Genomic DNA, 17,193 nt, shown 5'->3' with positions numbered 1-17,193 from the left:
CTGTATTGTCAAAGTTTTGAATTTATAAAAAAAATTGTCAATCACAGTTTTTTTAAAAAATTATTTTTTAACAATTAAAATCTCTCTCAAAATACAATTAAAATCTAAATAAATAGATGAATTGAAAAGAAAAAAATGAAATATATATAATTTGAATTTGCCGATTTTCTGCATGAACGAGCCCAATTCAAGTGTCAACACATTCAGCTGTCAACTTTGTTTTGCACTTAAATTCAGATAACTATCAGAAAAATCGTGCAAAAATGCATAAATAAGAAAAAATTGATATAATTTCAGAGCTTTTGCGTTGCATTTTCCAATCCTCAATCTGTAACACATGAATCTGACGAAGAACAACACCTAAATTACGCAAAATATGTGAGTAAAAAGTCCCCGCATTAACATATGTAGTTAAATTATTCAAGTCACATGCAGTCCATTACATTATCATTTCATTAACTGGGTTATTTAATACATATTTATGTTTCTATTGTGATAACAGCTGCCAAAACATAATTGTTACAACAAATGAAATGTACGGGCAGGTGAGAAGCGGTAACAGACGAAATAATGGAATTGAAAATAGATCGTTGTACAAACGCAGCCAACAAAATGGAAAAGGAATTAGTTACGAATGTGAAATCGATTGCGAGGATGAGACCGTGAACTTGTTAGACACGAGTAACGACGATGAAGAAGTTATTGAAGTTGAAACTCCTTCACATAATACGATTACAAGCAAACCGGGTCGTTTAATTTTCATCTTCATCTGTTTGATTTTCTTCTCCCTATTTTATATTCCAATCTCACAAACAGGCACGAAACGCAGATCTGTCGCATTGCCTGGATGGTGGTCAAATATTTCAAGAAACGTTGAAAATTACGTGTTTCCTTATCGCAATACTACAATCATCGATCCAAGTTACATTTGCGACAGTCGAAACAGTGAAAAAATATTCATCTTAATCGTAGTTTGTTCGTCGGCACGCAATTTCGATGCAAGAGAAAGCATACGCGAGACATGGGGAAATGTGAGCAACTTCAATTACAACAAATTTCACAAAATGCACGAAGACCTTAAAGGCGTGTTTTTGGAGCCAAATGCTAAAAATTGGGAAGAATATACGTCGACGGAGGATTTGTCAGAAGCGACAATATTGAACGAATTAAAAGGAATTGCCGTGACAGAGAAGAAAGAAATTCGACCAATCTCAGAACAAAAGTTTACAGTAAAATTGATTTTTCTCGTGGGACAAACGCAATACGCCTTTATGGAAGAAGAATACACTGATGAAGTACAGAATCGAATTAATCAAGAAGCCGAGTCGTATGGCGATATTCTGCAGGAAGGATTTCTTGATACATATAACAATTTGACCTTAAAATCAATTATGCTTCTCAAATGGGTTACAAATAACTGCGACGATAAAGGTAAGAAAAACAATTGTTATTATACATTTTGAACTAACTAAGATTTGTCTTGCAGTAAAATATGTGCTAAAAGTAGATGATGATACATTTGTGAATATACCCAATTTGATTCACATACTGTTGGGCGGAACAGTTCCTCTGTATAATGCATCTGTTAGTTTTTATGATCGAGAAAGTATTATCGTGAAAGCAGCGAAAAATCGATTGCCTAATAGCAAAAACCTTCTCGTTGGGCATTTGTTTTGCGGTAAGTCAATTGTTTACAATGTGTTTCGTCCATCATTTAATCCCATTAAACGCATTTAAAATTATTTTAGGTGTTAAGCCTGTTGCTGATGTCAGCAGTAAATGGTATTCGCCATACTATTTGTTCCCTTCCGACATGTATCCTTCGTATCTCAGCGGAACAGCGTATCTGATGTCACTAAATGCTGTTCATCGATTGTACAATACGAGTCTTTCGACGCCTTTTTTTCATCTTGAAGATGTCTACATCACAGGAATTTGTGCAAACAAAACAGGCATCAAACGTATGCATCATCCTTTGTTCTTCTATTCAAGCATTAAGGACAAAGATAAGCAATACTGTTCCCTTCGCGGAATGGTGAGTCAACATCATCTTAGTCCGAGCGACATGAAACAAGCATTTGATCTTGTAACGAATACTACAAGTGTAAAATGCCCCGCACCAAAAACTAAAGTATTTTTGCCAAAATTAAAGTTACAAATGAAACGAAAGTGTTAGTTCCTGTCAAAGGATTTGAAACAGTTCCTAACACACGTTATATTATATTTATATAAATTTTAGTCATTTACAAGTCAACTTTTTTTTAATTTTAAACCAAACATTTTTTAGAATAAAAAAAATTAAATTTGATAATCTCACGCATAAATATGTAGAACATAGGTGACTAATGTGAAGTAAGAAAGTGATCGAATAAATTGTGCGCTTATAATAAATAGTAGGAATAAATTTTTAAACAAGGTAGAATAAGTAAAATTTCAAATTTTTGAAAACGATTCATGAAATTCTATATATTTCTTTAAAAAAAACGATAACGAAATTTTCCTTCTAAAATTTTCACTGCTTTTAAAAATGTTCAGTCTAAAATTTTTCTAAAAGAACTCTCACAATTCATTTTAAAAGAATAAAAATGACTTAACGACACATCCGTCCTACGCTTGCAAAAGAGAGAACATAATTCTCTAAAAAGAATGAACATTTCGATTCTTGGAATTACCTAATTAGGCTCAATACTCATAAATTTGTTTTGAAATTACACATTTTCAATCATCGAAAAATAAAAGTTGCAAAAGCTCCGTCATTCAGTATCTTTAATAAAAAAAAAGATACATGTTACCAAAATAGTAGAAATTAACTTTATAAATCTTAAATATCTTATGAATCTCATTACAATATAATTCTACCAAAAATAATCTCAAACAAAAAATTGAATTTAAAAACAAATTAAATGGTCTAATAGAATTAGACAAAAAAAATTACACTTATAAAATAAGAAATTAATGTGTGCCTTGTTTTCAAAAAAAGAAAAAAATGAGTTAATCTCTTTTAGTCAGATTTTAAGAATATCAGTAAGAGAGAAAACTCGATTATTTTTTATTTTAAACAAAAAAGTGCTTTTATCCTTTTTGTTTTTAAAATTAAAAAAAAAAAATATTATTTTATGTTGAATAAAAAAGTATGTATCTATTTTTAAGAATAATGTTTTATTAAAATACCAAACATATTGCAGACTTGAAACGAAATTTATTCACCGAATGGCTAATCAGCATTAACATAACTAAGTAGTTACGATTCAAAGAATGATACGATTAAATAATAATAAATGAATTTAGAATAAAAACTATTTTACAAAAAAATAAATAAATACAACATTATGTAATAAAATAATTAGAAACAATAAAAAGTTTGATTGAATTTCATTATTTTTTTTTTTCAAATATTTTTATTACAGGAAAAAAACTAAACACACATACATCCTTAAGTCTAATTTTTTTATCTTAAATTTTTATGATTCATCGGGGTTAACGACTTTGAAATCTTCCGTTTTAATTGTCGTGTTTATGATTTCATAGGATTCGTCAACGCTTTGATCAGCCTTTGCACTTGCCAAACGAGGATTTGTTCGTTTCAGTCGTCGCCATATTGTCGTTTTCGGAATTCGATATTTTTTGCTCGCTTCTGTCTGTGAAAGTCCATTTTCGACTTCGGCAATTGCCTGTTCAAGTCTCTCGGCAAAATCTTCGCCACGATTTCTCTGTTTAATTCGAACACTCTCCGGCAAATCTCCCTTTTCAAACAACATTGTCTTGCGCCTGTGTAACGTAGATACCGGAATATTGTACTTTCGACTGATGCCTAATAGTGTTTCGCCGCTTGTCAATTCGTCTAAAATCGTTTGATTCAATTCCTGATTGCCTGGATTATCTTTCTGTAATTGATATTCGGGAGATTGTTGACACAAACGCCATAGAATTGTTTTAGATAATTGGTACTTTTCAGCTGCTGTCTTAAAGCTCACCTTGTTATAGATCACTTCATGCATCGCAGCTTCTAAATTTTCTTTGTAACGCGGATCGCCTTCGCGCAAATGTGTTGAAACGCGCTTTCGTTTTGCTCCTGGCTCGAGTTTATGCTCGACTTTGCTATCGTCTTCTGTCGTTTGTTGTTCAATTACCTCAATTACTTCATAATTTGCGTGATCGCTTAACGGATTTGAATCGCATAACATTTCACTTTCTTCTGCGACAGATTCTTCTTGCGTTACAGACTTGACTATTTCCGCATAATCATTCCCAATTATCGTAACGTTCTCAATATAATTATTTTCGACGTCAGCAGGTTCACTCGTTGTTGCGTTTTCCTCAGGAAAACTTATGTATTTAACATACTCGTAATTCGCCATGCTTTTCAATTTCAAAAGATTACAAACATCGACGAATTCCATAAAACGCTCTTCTTTCAATCGAGTTTCTCCTATTAAAAAAAAATAAGTTCCATTATAAAATTTTAAAAATCATAATTGCATTGAAATCCAACCTGTGTATATAAAATTGAGAATTTCCTCAACGATATCGGGATCTACTTCTGGAATACTAATTGTTGGAGTTTGTCCGGGTTGAAGAGCTGTATTTTCTTCGATGATTTCTTTCAAAAAGTCACTTCCAAAAGCGAGCACAGCTTTATGCGTGGGAAATTTCCTGATAAATTATCCAAATTATGGTAAATTTATATTTGTAAACAAGCTTGTACAAATTTTACCTATCACCAACGCGCAATATTACATCGCAGTTCAGCGAGTTTTCGTAAACATCCTTCAAAATGTCCTTTGTGTGCTCGTCGAAATTATCCATATGGATATTTATCCGTGTCTTAACCATGGTTTAAGTTGATTTTTTCCTCGAAAAATAGAAAAAGCAAGCCAACCAAGATTTGTTTGAAAATTGACTGTCAAATTTTGACATTTAAAACCAAAGTCATCGATATGAAAATCCATCAACCAAAGCGTATTTCTACATCAACGAAACGTTTGAAAGACATTTTGTCGTTCAATGGAGAAGTTTAGTTCATTTCATGTAAACACAACTATTTATTTACCTAAAGCTTTTTTTGAAAACGTATTTTTTTGTGTTAAAATGCTTGGTTTGGTAGATTATAGCGATGCAAGTAGCGATGAGGAAGAAATAGATGAAGTTGAAAAACCTTCTGAAGTAATTATCCCATCCAAGAAGTTAAGCCTTCCTCCGGCAAAAACCACAAATGTACAAATCTCAGAGGATGAAAAGGTCGAAGAAAATATCACAACAGAAGCATTGATTCATTCAAGATTACCTAAAGCTCACAAAACAACTGTTGTTACAAATATTGAAGAAAAGGATGATGAGTTTCTGAAAAAGGTATGTAAATATTATTTATAAAAACTATAAAAAAAAAGTTTGTCATTTGTTTTTTTCTTGTAGAAAGCTGTTCCATCAGAACGCCCTCCGAAAGGACCCGTAAAAATAACGATTCCATCATTGAGTGAATTCAAAGATGATGAATTAGATGTCAAAAAAGTTGGAAACACATCTGGCTCGTCAAACAAAAGTTGTAGTCTTCTTCGAATGTTGCCAAAACCAAAAACAGAAAGAAATTTCGCAACAAACGACGCATCAAAGGGCAATGAATCTTCCGCATCTGCTGTGAAGAAAGTTACGTCTTTGGTACCTGATTCAGTGAAAAAACGACAAGAAGCACTTAAAAAAGGTGAAATTCCCCAAAGTAATAAGAAACTTCAAAAACCGAAAACAACAACACAAGTTGAGAGCGAAGACGAAGAAGAAAATGATTCAATGGATTTCTTTTCATTGGACAAAGAAGAAAAACTTCCGGATGTCAGTAGTAACGAAATTGCTTTAATGGTTGCAAAACGCGCTGCAAAAATGGCAGAAACAAAGTCAAAAGTCGATGATGCAGTGTTTGGACAACAAACGGAAGAAATTATAGAAGAACCGCAAGAACCTGCTCCTGTTTACGCTTCAATGGATGAAACTGCAGTACAACAATTGATTGGAGGAAATAAAGCTAAACGAGCGAAAGTTACAGAAGAATTAAACTTTATTGAAATTTCGGATGCCGACATTAGACCGAATCGTGAAGAATTTTTACGCACACAATTGACGCGTCAAACACAATTCATTCCGACGGGAAAACTCGAGGGATATGACAAAACGGGAAAACGTAATTCTCAAATAACGAAATTAGCTCAACGAGCGCTCGCAAATGAACAAGAACTTGAAGCTATGTGGGCAGCAAATCGACAAAACAAGCGTGCAGCATCCAGCAAATACGGTTTTTAATTGGAATAAATTTTATTTACAACAAAAATAAAAGCATTCGTTTCCTCAATCCCCTCAAAATTTTCTATGACGTTCGTTTTTTCGTTACTCGCATAAAAAGGACCATTGCTGAAAAAAAATCATAAGAAATCATGTTGAATTGACAAATGGAAGAACACTTACTAATGAATATAACGATGACTAACAATATGAAAAAGAGCATCCAACATTTCCATGCTCGTTTAGAATGATCTTGCAATTTGTTGGATTCACTTGCGAGTACGTCATAATTCTTTTCTGTCATTTGTGAGGAACGCGAAACAATTTCTGTGTCTTTCTTAATGATCATGTTGGCAGTTTGCGTTTGTTCTTTCAGGTTTTGTGTCAACAGTAACATTTCTTCAGCTAATTTTTCTTGAATGTTTGAATAATGTTTCACAGCTTGTTCAAGATTGTCATCTCCTCCAACAACGTTTCTGTGTCGCAAGCCATTATTTTCACTTCCAAGCAATTCTTTTCGAAGCTCTTGATGGATTTTTGCATTTTTAATTGAATTAATTTCTGTCATGACATCGCCAACTGTTCCGCTTGGTTTCTTTTCTACTTGTTCTTTGTAGTTAATCTCCTTTTTTACTGCAGCAGCTCGTTTCTTATAAGTATCAATGTTGGTTTCTTCTGGATCACTGAAAAAGACAAAAAATTGTTCACTGAAATAAGTTTGATTTTTAACGCTTTCTCACAAATGTTCCAAATCCGCCAACAATCCATCCAAAGTTCGTACATATTTCTTTATTCTCCAATCAGTACTGTCCTCCTCAACAGCATCTTCAATATTTTTTAGGAGACCCCGAATCGTCAGTTCCAATTTTGCTGACATGGTTGTTTACCAAAATTACGTTTGTCGACTCTTCAAATTACTATCTCGACAAAAATAATAGGTTGTGTAAAAGAAAAATAAAAAATCAAATAATTTTTTCTTGAAAGCTTTCTATTTTTTATTTTATTATTTATTTTTTCCTAAACAAAATAGTTAACTACATCCGGGGAAAGGATCTACTCGATTCTTCCGCAATACAAATTCAATTTTCCTTGACATGTCTTCATTGTAAATTGCTTTGCATTTTTCATAGTTGATACGACGTCTCGTCAAAAAAGGTTTTTCGTAATATCTTGTGCGGCGATATTGATCCAATATATCCTCTTTTCCCAAAATTCTATTCAAAACACGACATGCTTCATCAACATTGTTATTTTGCACGAAAACTGTGCGGGCGATGTACTTCATATGGCGCATTTTGGCCTAAAAAAATGTAAAATTAACGTTTGATTTAATGATGTCTCCAAATTCTGTAAAAATCATTTAATTAATTGATCCTCTAAATTTGGTTTAGAAATTATTTTACCTCTAAATTTAGCGTAAATTCAAGAGAAAACAGATAAATTTGTGGACTAAAGAAGTTTTTTTTTTTCAAAACGAGAAGATTTTTTTCGAACTCGATGACAAGAAGATGATTGAAATGTCAAAATAGTAAAGCAAGAAAAATTTTTGTTACAAAAACAAGTACGACTTGAATTTCGTTTATTTATTATTTACACTAAAATACGAAATTATATTTAAAAATAATATTTTAAATTATGTCCCAAGAAGATGCAAATCGAAGACATCCAAGAGATCTTCAAGTAAGTCGAATTATTATTTATTATTGTGAAAAGAACATTCTAGAAGTAATGAATCATGTTGCGATTTTCAGGGTCTTTTGAGATTCGCGATGGAAGCAACACGAGCAGAAGATGCTCCGCATCCATCAGTGTTTCAAGAAATGGATCCCGAACGAAGACGTTTCCTTGAAGAAGCAATTAGATCTCTAACAATTGATGTTGTCGAACAAATACAAAAAGCCATGAAGATTCTCATTGAAGGACAAGCATCTGCACAAGAGCAAAAAGAAGCACTCGACACAGTGATTGATTTTATTGAAAACATCGATACTGCAAATGATTTCTACAAAATTGGCGGATTTTGCATTTTACTTCCGGGCTTAGAATCTCCATATGCCGAAGTGAGACAAGGAACGGCAGAATTGATTGGCGAATTGGCGCAAAATAATCCATTTTGTCAAGAGCACTTGCTCGAATTGAATGTTTTGCCAAAACTAATCGAGCTACTAACGGATGAAGCGAATGTTGCGAATCATGCGTTACATGCCATTTCGTGCATAATTCGTCACAACGAAGCTTGTCTTCGAGGCTTTTTGGAAATTGGAGGCGCCGAATGTTTGGTTGGCGTATTAGAAAGCGGGCACGAAAAATTGTTGATTAAAACGGCATTTTTACTGAGCACTTTGTGCGTTGAAGACTCGAAATTAAGAGAGGATGTTATAAAATTCGGTGCTGTTGAACGATTGATTCGTCATATTGCGCCTCGAACAGAATATGATCCGCTACTTGAAACAGCATTGTCGGCGTTGTATGTTTTGACGGAGAGCGAAACCGCAATTACACAATGTCAAGATTCGAGATTCAATCTTTGTTATACTTTGGAAGATGTCATAAAAGTGAGCGGGAATAATGATGTATTTCAAGAATGCATTGGATACGCTGAAGGACTCATAAAGAGATGCTTTACTCCGACATCGCCCGAAGAAACTGATAGATAAAGTCAAAGTCGTAATTTTTTTTAAGAAATAAAGATGTATTTGGAAAAAATATTACAAAACACTGGCAAATAGTTCGTTAATCGCATCTCCTCGAAAACCACATTCTCCGCCTTTGCTAAAATGTTGACCTTTTGATTTTTCCCATCCAGTTTTTGGAGCTTGCAAGACAAAATGTGTCAAAAAGCTGTTTGCTTCATCGAAATGAGGACCAACTGTGAAAAGCTCATGTACCAAATCTTCCATACAAATAATGTTGTGTTTTCCCAAGGCTTCTTCTATTTGCAAGTTACTCGAAATGTTTACTTTCTTGTTCTTTTCCTTTGTAAATCCATATTTGAAGACCAAATCTCTCAATACTTGAATCGAAGGATAGCCCCAACTGACGTATGGCTCGACAGCAGCGAGAAGTTTTATGTTCTCCGGAGTGACTTTCATTAATGTTGCATGATACTTTTTGCTGAGACGCATTTCACGCAAAATATGGATCACAGATTTTGATGCAATACGATTTCCGCGATGCCTAAATACCAAAATGAGTTTCTTTGTGTCGTCTTGAATGAATGTTTTGGGTCGTAAACTATGAACTTCAGCTGTTCGTTTGATTCGCATGTCGTCACGCTCTGCCTTTCGATATGTCGCCACAAAAGCTTCGGGCTTCATAAAACCCTTTCCCTTAAACTTTTTGACGCCAGAATGCTTTTGTGAAATACGGGCTTTTTCTTGTGTTATTCTCTTGCGACGATGTGCGAGAATTGCAACTTGTTTTGATGGCAATTTATTCGGAACAGCGTATCTACAAGAAAAATTCAAAATATTAACATAATTTCTTTTAAATATCTCTCATAAGTACTTACTTCTCCATATTTTTTATGTATATTTAATGCAATATTTCAAGCCAAATAGAAATATTCTCCAAAAATTTGATTCTTCAAATTAAACACGCGTGTTTTTGTTGACAAGAGAAAATGACAGTTTTTTGACAGTTCTTTTTGTGTTATGTGTCCCATAAACTAATTTGTATTAGATCATATTTTTTATTCGAAATTTTTTTGAAAATTTGGAAAAAAAAAATTTTTCTCTTCGTCAAACGACTTCCCATGAAACTTGTCCTGAACAAGTTTTGACATAAAAAAAAAAAAATTTTTTTTGAAAATTTGGAAAAAAAAATTTGGAAAAAAAAAATTTTTCTCTTCGTAAAACGCCTTCTCATGAAACTTACCCTGAACAATGTTTTTCATAAAAAAAAAAATTTTTTTTTTTTGAAAATTTGGAAAAAAAAAATTTTTCTCTTCGTAAAACGCCTTCTCATGAAACTTACCCTGAACAATGTTTTTTCATCAAAAAAATTTTTTTTTTGAAAATTTGAAAAAAAAAAAATTTTTTCTCTTCGTAAAACGCCTTCTCATGAAACTTACCCTGAACAATGTTTTTCATAAAAAAAAAAAATTTTTTTTTTGAAAATTTGGAAAAAAAAATTTTTTTCTCTTCGTAAAACGCCTTCTCATGAAACTTACCCTGAACAATGTTTTTTAAAAAAAAAATTTTTTTTTTTGAAAATTTGGAAAAAAAAATTTTTCTCTTCGTAAAACGCCTTCTCATGAAACTTACACTGAACAATGTTTTTCATAAAAAAAAAATTTTTTTTTTTGAAAATTTGGAAAAAAAAAAAATTACCCTGAACAATGTTTTTTATCAAAAAAATTTTTTTTTTGAAAATTTGGAAAAAAAAAATTTTTTTCTTCGTTAAACACCTTCTCATGAAACTTACACTGAACAATGTTTTTCATAAAAAAAAAAATTTTTTTTTTTGAAAATTTGGAAAAAAAAATTTTTTCTCTTCGTTAAACGCCTTCTCATGAAACTTACCCTGAAAAAATTTTCTCTTCGTAAAACGCCTTCTCATGAAACTTACCCTGAACAATGTTTTTCATAAAAAAAAATTTTTTTTTTTTGAAAATTTGGAAAAAAAAATTTTTTCTCTTCGTTAAACGCCTTCTCATGAAACTTACCCTGAACAATGTTTTTCATAAAAAAAAAAAATTTTTTTTTTTGAAAATTTGGAAAAAAAAAAATTTTTCTCTTCGTAAAACGCCTTCTCATGAAACTTACCCTGAACAATGTTTTTTCATCAAAAAAATTTTTTTTTTTGAAAATTTGGAAAAAAAATTTTTTTCTCTTCGTTAAACACCTTCTCATGAAACTTACACTGAACAATGTTTTTCATAAAAAAAAAAAAAAATTTTTTTTTTGAAAATTTGGAAAAAAAAATTTTTTCTCTTCGTTAAACACCTTCTCATGAAACTTACCCTGAACAATGTTTTTCATAAAAAAAAAAAATTTTTTTTTGAAAATTTGGAAAAAAAAATTTTTTCTCTTCGTTAAACGCCTTCTCATGAAACTTACCCTGAACAATGTTTCGTTAAACACCTTCTCATGAAACTTACACTGAACAATGTTTTTCATAAGAAAAAAATTTTTTTTCATAAAAAAAAAAAAAAAATTTTTTTTTTTGAAAATTTGGAAAAAAAAATTTTTTCTCTTCGTTAAACGCCTTCTCATGAAACTTACCCTGAACAATGTTTTTCATAAAAAAAAAATTTTTTTTTTGAAAATTTGGAAAAAAAAATTTTTTCTCTTCGTTAAACGCCTTCTCATGAAACTTACCCTGAACAATGTTTTTCATAAAAAAAAAAATTTTTTTTTTTTGAAAATTTGGAAAAAAAAATTTTTTTCTCTTCGTTAAACACCTTCTCATGAAACTTACCCTGAACAATGTTTTTCATAAAAAAAAATTTTTTTTTTTGAAAATTTGGAAAAAAAAATTTTTTCTCTTCGTTAAACGCCTTCTCATGAAACTTACCCTGAACAATGTTTTTCATAAAAAAAAAAAATTTTTTTTGAAAATTTGGAAAAAAAATGTTTTTCTCTTCGTTAAACACCTTCTCATGAAACTTACCCTGAACAATGTTTTTCATCAAAAAAAAAATTTTTTTTTTGAAAATTTGGAAAAAAAAAATTTATCTCTTCGTAAAACTCCTTCCCATGAAACTTACCCTGAACAATATTTTTCATAAAAAAAAGTTAAAATTTGAATTCCTATTTTTCAACATTGGTCTTATTATTCGCTTCGGATTTATAACATAAATAACAACCCGTTTAATAAATTGGTATATTAAAATGTGCATAAAAGACTTTTTTAACAAAAATACCTATACAACAATCGAATTTGTTTGCTAATTCAAAATGTTATTTCATATATTTTTTACCCGCAATTTCAGTAATAAACATGGAATTTTTAGAAGAAACAAGAGAACCGAATACTATTGAAACAGAAGATTATTTCGATGATGAAGAAGAACCCATTGAAAGTGTTGTTATCGCTCCTCCAAAGAAAATAAAAACTGTAGTTTTAGCGTCAGAAGCAAGGTCTAATTCAGGAAAACAGAAAATCATTCAGAGTAATGAAAATGAAAAATTTACAGAGCATTTGCAAAAATACAAGTCTAAAGGAGCAACCGAATGTACCAAGAATAGAATAATAGAAGGTTTGAATTGTGATTGTGATGATAGTAATTCAAATGTTATTCCGACAACTTCAATACAAGAACGTTTTGAGCATCGTAAACGTATGATTTTGAAGCTTGAATTTAATATTTTATATAAACTTCAATATATCTTTTCAGGAGTTATTTCTGCAACAAGAAAAGAAGTCCCAATACCAAATACGAAAAAGATAAAATTTTCTAATATTTCTAACACTTTTGAAATTGTAGAAGGACGAAAAATTTATTGGAATACTGAAAAAGGTAAATTTTTATAAGAGAAAATTTTCATTAAAAAAATTTACACTTTAATTTTTCATATTTTTATTTAGATCTAAAAAAGGCTAAACCACACATGTTAGATACGGAATTGTTGGATATAATTTTGGGAAATCAAATTGTTGCCGATATGAAACTAAACACTATGTACAAAAGATTAAATGATATTGCGAAAACTAGACACATTGACAATTTAAAAAATGATAATAACGCATCAGTATTAGAAAGTCACAAACTTTCAGCGGATAATAATCATTCTACAAAATCTACAGAAAATCTCACAGATTTTTCACAAATCCCAATTCGGAACAATGATGAGTTTGAAAGTTTTGAGTCGGAATTGAAAATGAATTCTGATACAGTTGCTCGATTTGAGTTAATGTTGGAAAATCTCGGATCTCCAGAGAATTACAGTGACTTGATAAAACGCATAACAAGCAAATTGTTCACTCCTAACTTCATGGAATCTCTTGGTTGGTCACAAACTGGTTTAGGAGGATTACAGCTGAAAGAAACAACAATAAAGGAATGTATTTATAATGTTTTTGCGAGAAAATACATTGGAATTCAAGAAGAAGTTTTAAATGAAAAATTTTCGCAACATTTTCGATCATTTCGACTTCATCGCAATAAAGTTCGATCAAAACAGAAGCGAAAAACTACGTTAGATGAATCCTCGAGTTGAAATAAAAGAAATACATATAAATAATAATAATATAATATAGGTACTAAATTTTAACGAATTTTTTAATAAGTTTTTTTTGAATAAACGTCACATCAGAAAGCTGTCATTAACGTCAAAGGAAATTCGGAAATTTTAATCGTAGAGTCCCTAAATACAATTTTAGAATAAAACTGTATAATTACACATTAAAATAGTTCTAAAACATAAAGAACGCAGAAAGCAAAGTCAAATTCACACGGTAAGTAAACGGTTTGTCAGAAAAAACGCGAAATATTACAACAAATGTGTTTTTATTTTTCATGACGCTCATGAATCGAATGTCCGGCATGTTTGTTTTGCATCCCGAAAAAAAATTAATAAAAAGTTTGTGTTTTCAGGTAACAATTGTTTCGTAAGATGCGACGAAAAAGTGAGCGCGCTACGCCAAAAAAGGCAGAAACAGCAGTAACTCCTCGTCGAACTCGTCGAGGTAGAGGAGCTGCAAGATCTCCCACGCCTGAAGAAGTAGAGGAGACTCCCGTCGATGAAACTCCCCAAGTTCAAGAAACAGAAGAGTCTGAGGACGAAGTTATACCTTTGCCAAAGAAACGGGGACGCAGAAGTACGAGACAACCATCGACGGATGCAGAGTCTACGCCAACAACAAAGCGTCGAGGACGTCAAAGACGAGTAACACAAGTTTCTGAAGTAATTGAGGAAGAAACGCCCGCAGTTACTGAAGAACAAGAAACAGTTCCAGAAGAAGAAACAGAAGAGGAAAATGTCGTGCAAGAAGCACAAGAAATCGAAACAACTGCTGATGAAGAACCCGAACAAACTTCTGAATTAGTAGAGGAAAATCGTCAAGAGGAAGAGCAAACATCTCTTGAACAGAAAGAAGAAATTGTACCTATTGACGATGAAAGCAACGCTGTCAGTGAAGCTCCCTCTGAACCTGTAGCCGAAGAAGTTTCAGAAGAAAAAGAGTCAAATCATGAAACTGTTCCTGTAGAAGAATCTTCTAAAGATTCGGATATTGTTGAGATTCAACCTGCTCAAGACGATTTTGCGCAAAGTATAAATGAAGAAAGTGTTCAGGAAGAAAAGAAAGAAGTTGATCATGAGAGTGAAAAAGTAGTTCAAGAAAAAGAGCAAGAGCCTGAAGAAACTGCTCCTGAAACTCCAAAACGACAACGCCGCAAGTTTACAGCGCATTCCAGTATTCAAGAGACACAAAACGAACAAAAACACGGTGAAAGTGAAGATAAAACCAACGATGAAGAAGTTTCTACAAAAAAGTCGTCTGAGAAAGAACAACTTCAACAAACTGAAAAAGATGATGACAACGATACTGAAAGGGTAAGTAATAAAAAACGGTCTTCAAGGTCAAAGGAAAATGATCATAACAATATTGATGTTGTGACAAATACAAATAATAAACACAAATCATCAATCAAAAGTGGCGGCGTGATCGAGCACGAAGAGCTAAACAAAGACGACAAGGAACATGAAACTGAAGCACACAATGATGAGAAGGAAAATGAACCAAGTGCAACTGCGGCAATTTCTGCTGCTCCGCTTCCTGCGGGTCAACGAAAACGCAAATGGATTACGCAAAAATCCACAGATAACAAACAAGCCATAATATCAATTTCGACGGATTCTCTGAAAGAATTGATTCCGGAAGTTGTTCCTGTGCCCCTCAATGACATTCAAATGGATGTTTCTCTTGAGGCAGGCGAAATTGCTGATGATTCAAATTCTGAAAACACGGAAAATAAGGAAAATGCACGCAAACGACGTATTTCTGAGAAATCGGTAGAAAATGAGAAACTCAAAAAGCGGAAGCCTGAAAATGATCAAGAAAAATCACAAGTCACAAACAACAAGGAAAAGCAATCTTTACCGCCATCTCCTCCCAAACAAACACAGTCAAACATTTTGTATATCACAAATTTAGTAAGACCTTTCACAGTTTTGCAACTCAAAGGTTTATTGGCACGCACGGGCAAAATTGTCGAAAATGGATTTTGGATTGATAAAATCAAATCTAAATGTTACGTTAAATACGAAACTGAAGAGTAAGTAATATTTTGCTTGTAATAGTTTCGTTAATGTATTTGTTTTTTTTTCTTCAACATTATAGTGAAGCTGTTGAGACAAGACACGCATTACATGGCGTTCGTTGGCCCGCTTCGAATCCGAAATGTTTGAATGTCGATTTCGGGCGAGATAAAGATATGGAAAAGGCTATTATTTCAACATTAGAAGATGCTTCTCGCGCCATGGCAACAACTGATGCATCAAAGGAAACTTCCGGAGGCTTTGGATGGACAAAAGCAGATGCTTTTCGTGCGGATGTTGACGAAAAGAAATCATGGGTGAGTTTTGAAGAAAATTAATTCAAAGTTATTTGAAGAATTCTAATTGATTTTTTGTTATTTTTCAAAAAACAGGATAAGGATCGTCCCGTACGTGAATGGGATCTTGGCAAGAAGGATGAACACAGAGATGACGATGATAACAGAGATGAAAGACGACGTGACAGAGGAGATCGCAAACATGATCAAAATGATGTAGACAGGCGTCGTCATTCGCGATCAGTTTCACCTGGTAAGAAAAATTTTCAAAAGTTTTTGACATTTTTTATTTACTTTTTGTATATGCAGGTCGTCGCAAGGAACGCAAATCAGAAAATGAGCCTCCAATTCGTCTTTTAGATGACTTATTTAGAAAAACGAAAGCAACTCCTTGTATCTATTGGTTGCCGTTGACAGCGGAACAAGTAAGTTGCGAAATTTTCTTCAATGTATCTTAAATGAATCTTATTCCCTTTTTTATAGATTGCTGAACGCGAAGAAATTCGTCGTAAACGTTTGGAGGAGCAAGAACGTCAACAAAAGGAAATGAATAAGCAACGCGAAGAACGTATTAAAGAACGTGAGCGTTTAAGACAAGAAAGACGATCTCGTTCACGCGAAAACAGAGACAGAGACAAGCGTCGAAGAAGTCGTTCGAGAAGTCGTAGCAGAGATAGGCGTCGTTATAATCGCTAAAAACAGTGACTCTTACAAATTCTCTTATTGTTTTTTTTTTTATTAATATTTCAGTCACATTATAATATTTTAACCTTTCCAACATCATTCTCATAAACTACCAGATTTTTTTTTGCTTTAAAAATCACAAAATTATATTCGAAAAAACATAATAGCATAAGTACCTTCGTTCCAATTTTCGTTTCATTTGATGTCTTCGAAAAAAAAACTAATGTAGAAAACGCGCGCGGATCTTTCTCTCCAATCAAATTAAACAGTCTTTTTCAGTATCATCTACTCAGTAGGAAATGTGTGGCTCCCGCAAAGAGTGCTTCGTAATAATAATAGAAAACGTAAAAATAGTATAAATTAATTCGGTGTACGGATAAAAACTTCATGGAATCAACATTAAAATCTCATTTGGAAACCATCTGGATCATCGATGCTGAACTTTGGTTGCAATGCAAAATGGAAAATCAACAACTACATAAAATTTAGAATTGAAGTAAGTCGAATTTCTTGACTTCAACAAACAAACGTATTTTAAAACTAAATGAAAACCGTATAAAAACTCACAAATTTAACCAGTAGTTTTGACAACAATACAAGTCGTCAAGCAAATTAAGTAAATGATAAGATTGTAATTTCTTTCCTTTGGAACATAAATTTCATGAATAAAATCTAAACACAAAAAAAAATGTTTGTAATATTTTTATTTATTAAAAAACTTTTGTTAAAATCTTAAA

General features: G+C 32.2%; 8 protein-coding genes across 9 annotated transcripts; 5 read left to right on the top strand and 3 right to left on the bottom strand.

The window, feature by feature from the left end:
* Positions 1-89: 89 nt before the first annotated feature.
* On the top strand, positions 90-2,869 carry LOC134827386 (beta-1,3-galactosyltransferase 1-like). The gene is made up of 4 exons (XM_063839997.1): positions 90-378; positions 503-1,431; positions 1,487-1,678; positions 1,749-2,869. Exons 2-4 carry the CDS (start codon positions 534-536, stop codon positions 2,174-2,176), a joined length of 1,518 nt encoding a protein of 505 aa, XP_063696067.1. The 5' UTR covers positions 90-378; positions 503-533; the 3' UTR covers positions 2,177-2,869.
* A 518-nt stretch (positions 2,870-3,387) lies between these two features.
* On the bottom strand, positions 3,388-4,895 carry LOC134827387 (ring canal kelch homolog). 2 transcript variants are annotated; one of them, XM_063839999.1, is made up of 4 exons: positions 4,715-4,895; positions 4,493-4,653; positions 3,975-4,429; positions 3,388-3,884 (listed from the first exon to the last, which is right to left on the bottom strand). In XM_063839999.1, the coding sequence occupies exons 1-4, from the start codon at positions 4,831-4,833 to the stop codon at positions 3,462-3,464; spliced, it is 1,158 nt and encodes a 385-aa protein (XP_063696069.1). In that variant the 5' UTR covers positions 4,834-4,895; the 3' UTR covers positions 3,388-3,461. The 2 variants fall into 2 exon arrangements, with proteins under 2 accessions (XP_063696069.1, XP_063696068.1); XM_063839998.1 differs by having other exon boundaries at positions 3,388-4,429.
* Positions 4,896-5,046: 151 nt separating this feature from the next.
* On the top strand, positions 5,047-6,332 carry LOC134827388 (uncharacterized). Its single transcript, XM_063840000.1, has 2 exons — positions 5,047-5,349; positions 5,413-6,332. The coding sequence occupies exons 1-2, from the start codon at positions 5,089-5,091 to the stop codon at positions 6,289-6,291; spliced, it is 1,140 nt and encodes a 379-aa protein (XP_063696070.1). The 5' UTR covers positions 5,047-5,088; the 3' UTR covers positions 6,292-6,332.
* Positions 6,234-7,147, bottom strand: LOC134827393 (vesicle transport protein USE1). The gene is made up of 3 exons (XM_063840008.1): positions 7,011-7,147; positions 6,454-6,953; positions 6,234-6,399 (listed from the first exon to the last, which is right to left on the bottom strand). Exons 1-3 carry the CDS (start codon positions 7,145-7,147, stop codon positions 6,356-6,358), a joined length of 681 nt encoding a protein of 226 aa, XP_063696078.1. The 3' UTR covers positions 6,234-6,355.
* A 648-nt stretch (positions 7,148-7,795) lies between these two features.
* Positions 7,796-8,927, top strand: LOC134827391 (hsp70-binding protein 1). The gene is made up of 2 exons (XM_063840006.1): positions 7,796-7,950; positions 8,022-8,927. The coding sequence occupies exons 1-2, from the start codon at positions 7,906-7,908 to the stop codon at positions 8,925-8,927; spliced, it is 951 nt and encodes a 316-aa protein (XP_063696076.1). The 5' UTR covers positions 7,796-7,905.
* An 11-nt stretch (positions 8,928-8,938) lies between these two features.
* LOC134827392 (large ribosomal subunit protein uL30) lies at positions 8,939-9,906 on the bottom strand. Its single transcript, XM_063840007.1, has 2 exons — positions 9,782-9,906; positions 8,939-9,720 (listed from the first exon to the last, which is right to left on the bottom strand). Exons 1-2 carry the CDS (start codon positions 9,787-9,789, stop codon positions 8,979-8,981), a joined length of 750 nt encoding a protein of 249 aa, XP_063696077.1. The 5' UTR covers positions 9,790-9,906; the 3' UTR covers positions 8,939-8,978.
* A 2,302-nt stretch (positions 9,907-12,208) lies between these two features.
* On the top strand, positions 12,209-13,463 carry LOC134827389 (uncharacterized). Its single transcript, XM_063840001.1, has 3 exons — positions 12,209-12,553; positions 12,611-12,733; positions 12,802-13,463. The coding sequence occupies exons 1-3, from the start codon at positions 12,214-12,216 to the stop codon at positions 13,431-13,433; spliced, it is 1,095 nt and encodes a 364-aa protein (XP_063696071.1). The 5' UTR covers positions 12,209-12,213; the 3' UTR covers positions 13,434-13,463.
* Positions 13,464-13,550: 87 nt separating this feature from the next.
* LOC134827382 (apoptotic chromatin condensation inducer in the nucleus) lies at positions 13,551-17,130 on the top strand. The gene is made up of 6 exons (XM_063839989.1): positions 13,551-13,671; positions 13,811-15,493; positions 15,559-15,793; positions 15,869-16,025; positions 16,082-16,197; positions 16,256-17,130. Exons 2-6 carry the CDS (start codon positions 13,830-13,832, stop codon positions 16,466-16,468), a joined length of 2,385 nt encoding a protein of 794 aa, XP_063696059.1. The 5' UTR covers positions 13,551-13,671; positions 13,811-13,829; the 3' UTR covers positions 16,469-17,130.
* Positions 17,131-17,193: the final 63 nt, after the last annotated feature.

Source organism: Culicoides brevitarsis, chromosome 1 (assembly GCF_036172545.1).
Source record: "Culicoides brevitarsis isolate CSIRO-B50_1 chromosome 1, AGI_CSIRO_Cbre_v1, whole genome shotgun sequence".
NCBI classification, from domain to species: domain Eukaryota; kingdom Metazoa; phylum Arthropoda; class Insecta; order Diptera; family Ceratopogonidae; genus Culicoides; species Culicoides brevitarsis.
Note: the sequence above shows the minus strand (reverse complement) of the source record. Positions and strands in the feature narration are given on the sequence as shown.

Bases quoted from the DNA above. Each gene is read 5' to 3' on its own strand.
- LOC134827393 (XM_063840008.1), bottom strand. From the start codon at position 7,147: ATGTCAGCAAAATTGGAACTGACGATTCGGGGTCTCCTAAAAAATATT. The intron at 6,954-7,010 runs GTGAGAAAGCGT...TGTCTTTTTCAG, and splicing joins TTGGCGGATTTGGAACATTT to TGATCCAGAAGAAACCAACA. The intron at 6,400-6,453 runs GTAAGTGTTCTT...ATTTTTTTTCAG, and splicing joins AGTCATCGTTATATTCATTA to CAATGGTCCTTTTTATGCGA.
- LOC134827388 (XM_063840000.1), top strand. From the start codon at position 5,089: ATGCTTGGTTTGGTAGATTATAGCGATGCAAGTAGCGATGAGGAAGAA. The intron at 5,350-5,412 runs GTATGTAAATAT...TTTTTCTTGTAG, and splicing joins ATGATGAGTTTCTGAAAAAG to AAAGCTGTTCCATCAGAACG.
- LOC134827391 (XM_063840006.1), top strand. From the start codon at position 7,906: ATGTCCCAAGAAGATGCAAATCGAAGACATCCAAGAGATCTTCAA. The intron at 7,951-8,021 runs GTAAGTCGAATT...TGCGATTTTCAG, and splicing joins GACATCCAAGAGATCTTCAA to GGTCTTTTGAGATTCGCGAT.
- LOC134827389 (XM_063840001.1), top strand. From the start codon at position 12,214: ATGGAATTTTTAGAAGAAACAAGAGAACCGAATACTATTGAAACAGAA. The intron at 12,554-12,610 runs GTATGATTTTGA...ATATCTTTTCAG, and splicing joins ACGTTTTGAGCATCGTAAAC to GAGTTATTTCTGCAACAAGA. The intron at 12,734-12,801 runs GTAAATTTTTAT...ATTTTTATTTAG, and splicing joins TTATTGGAATACTGAAAAAG to ATCTAAAAAAGGCTAAACCA.
- LOC134827386 (XM_063839997.1), top strand. From the start codon at position 534: ATGTACGGGCAGGTGAGAAGCGGTAACAGACGAAATAATGGAATTGAA. The intron at 1,432-1,486 runs GTAAGAAAAACA...TTTGTCTTGCAG, and splicing joins AAATAACTGCGACGATAAAG to TAAAATATGTGCTAAAAGTA. The intron at 1,679-1,748 runs GTAAGTCAATTG...AAATTATTTTAG, and splicing joins CGTTGGGCATTTGTTTTGCG to GTGTTAAGCCTGTTGCTGAT.
- LOC134827382 (XM_063839989.1), top strand. From the start codon at position 13,830: ATGCGACGAAAAAGTGAGCGCGCTACGCCAAAAAAGGCAGAAACAGCA. The intron at 15,794-15,868 runs GTGAGTTTTGAA...TTCAAAAAACAG, and splicing joins TTGACGAAAAGAAATCATGG to GATAAGGATCGTCCCGTACG. The intron at 16,026-16,081 runs GTAAGAAAAATT...TTGTATATGCAG, and splicing joins TTCGCGATCAGTTTCACCTG to GTCGTCGCAAGGAACGCAAA.
- LOC134827387 (XM_063839998.1), bottom strand. From the start codon at position 4,833: ATGGTTAAGACACGGATAAATATCCATATGGATAATTTCGACGAGCAC. The intron at 4,654-4,714 runs GTAAAATTTGTA...ATAATTTATCAG, and splicing joins ATATTGCGCGTTGGTGATAG to GAAATTTCCCACGCATAAAG. The intron at 4,430-4,492 runs GTTGGATTTCAA...TTTTTTTAATAG, and splicing joins TCTCAATTTTATATACACAG to GAGAAACTCGATTGAAAGAA.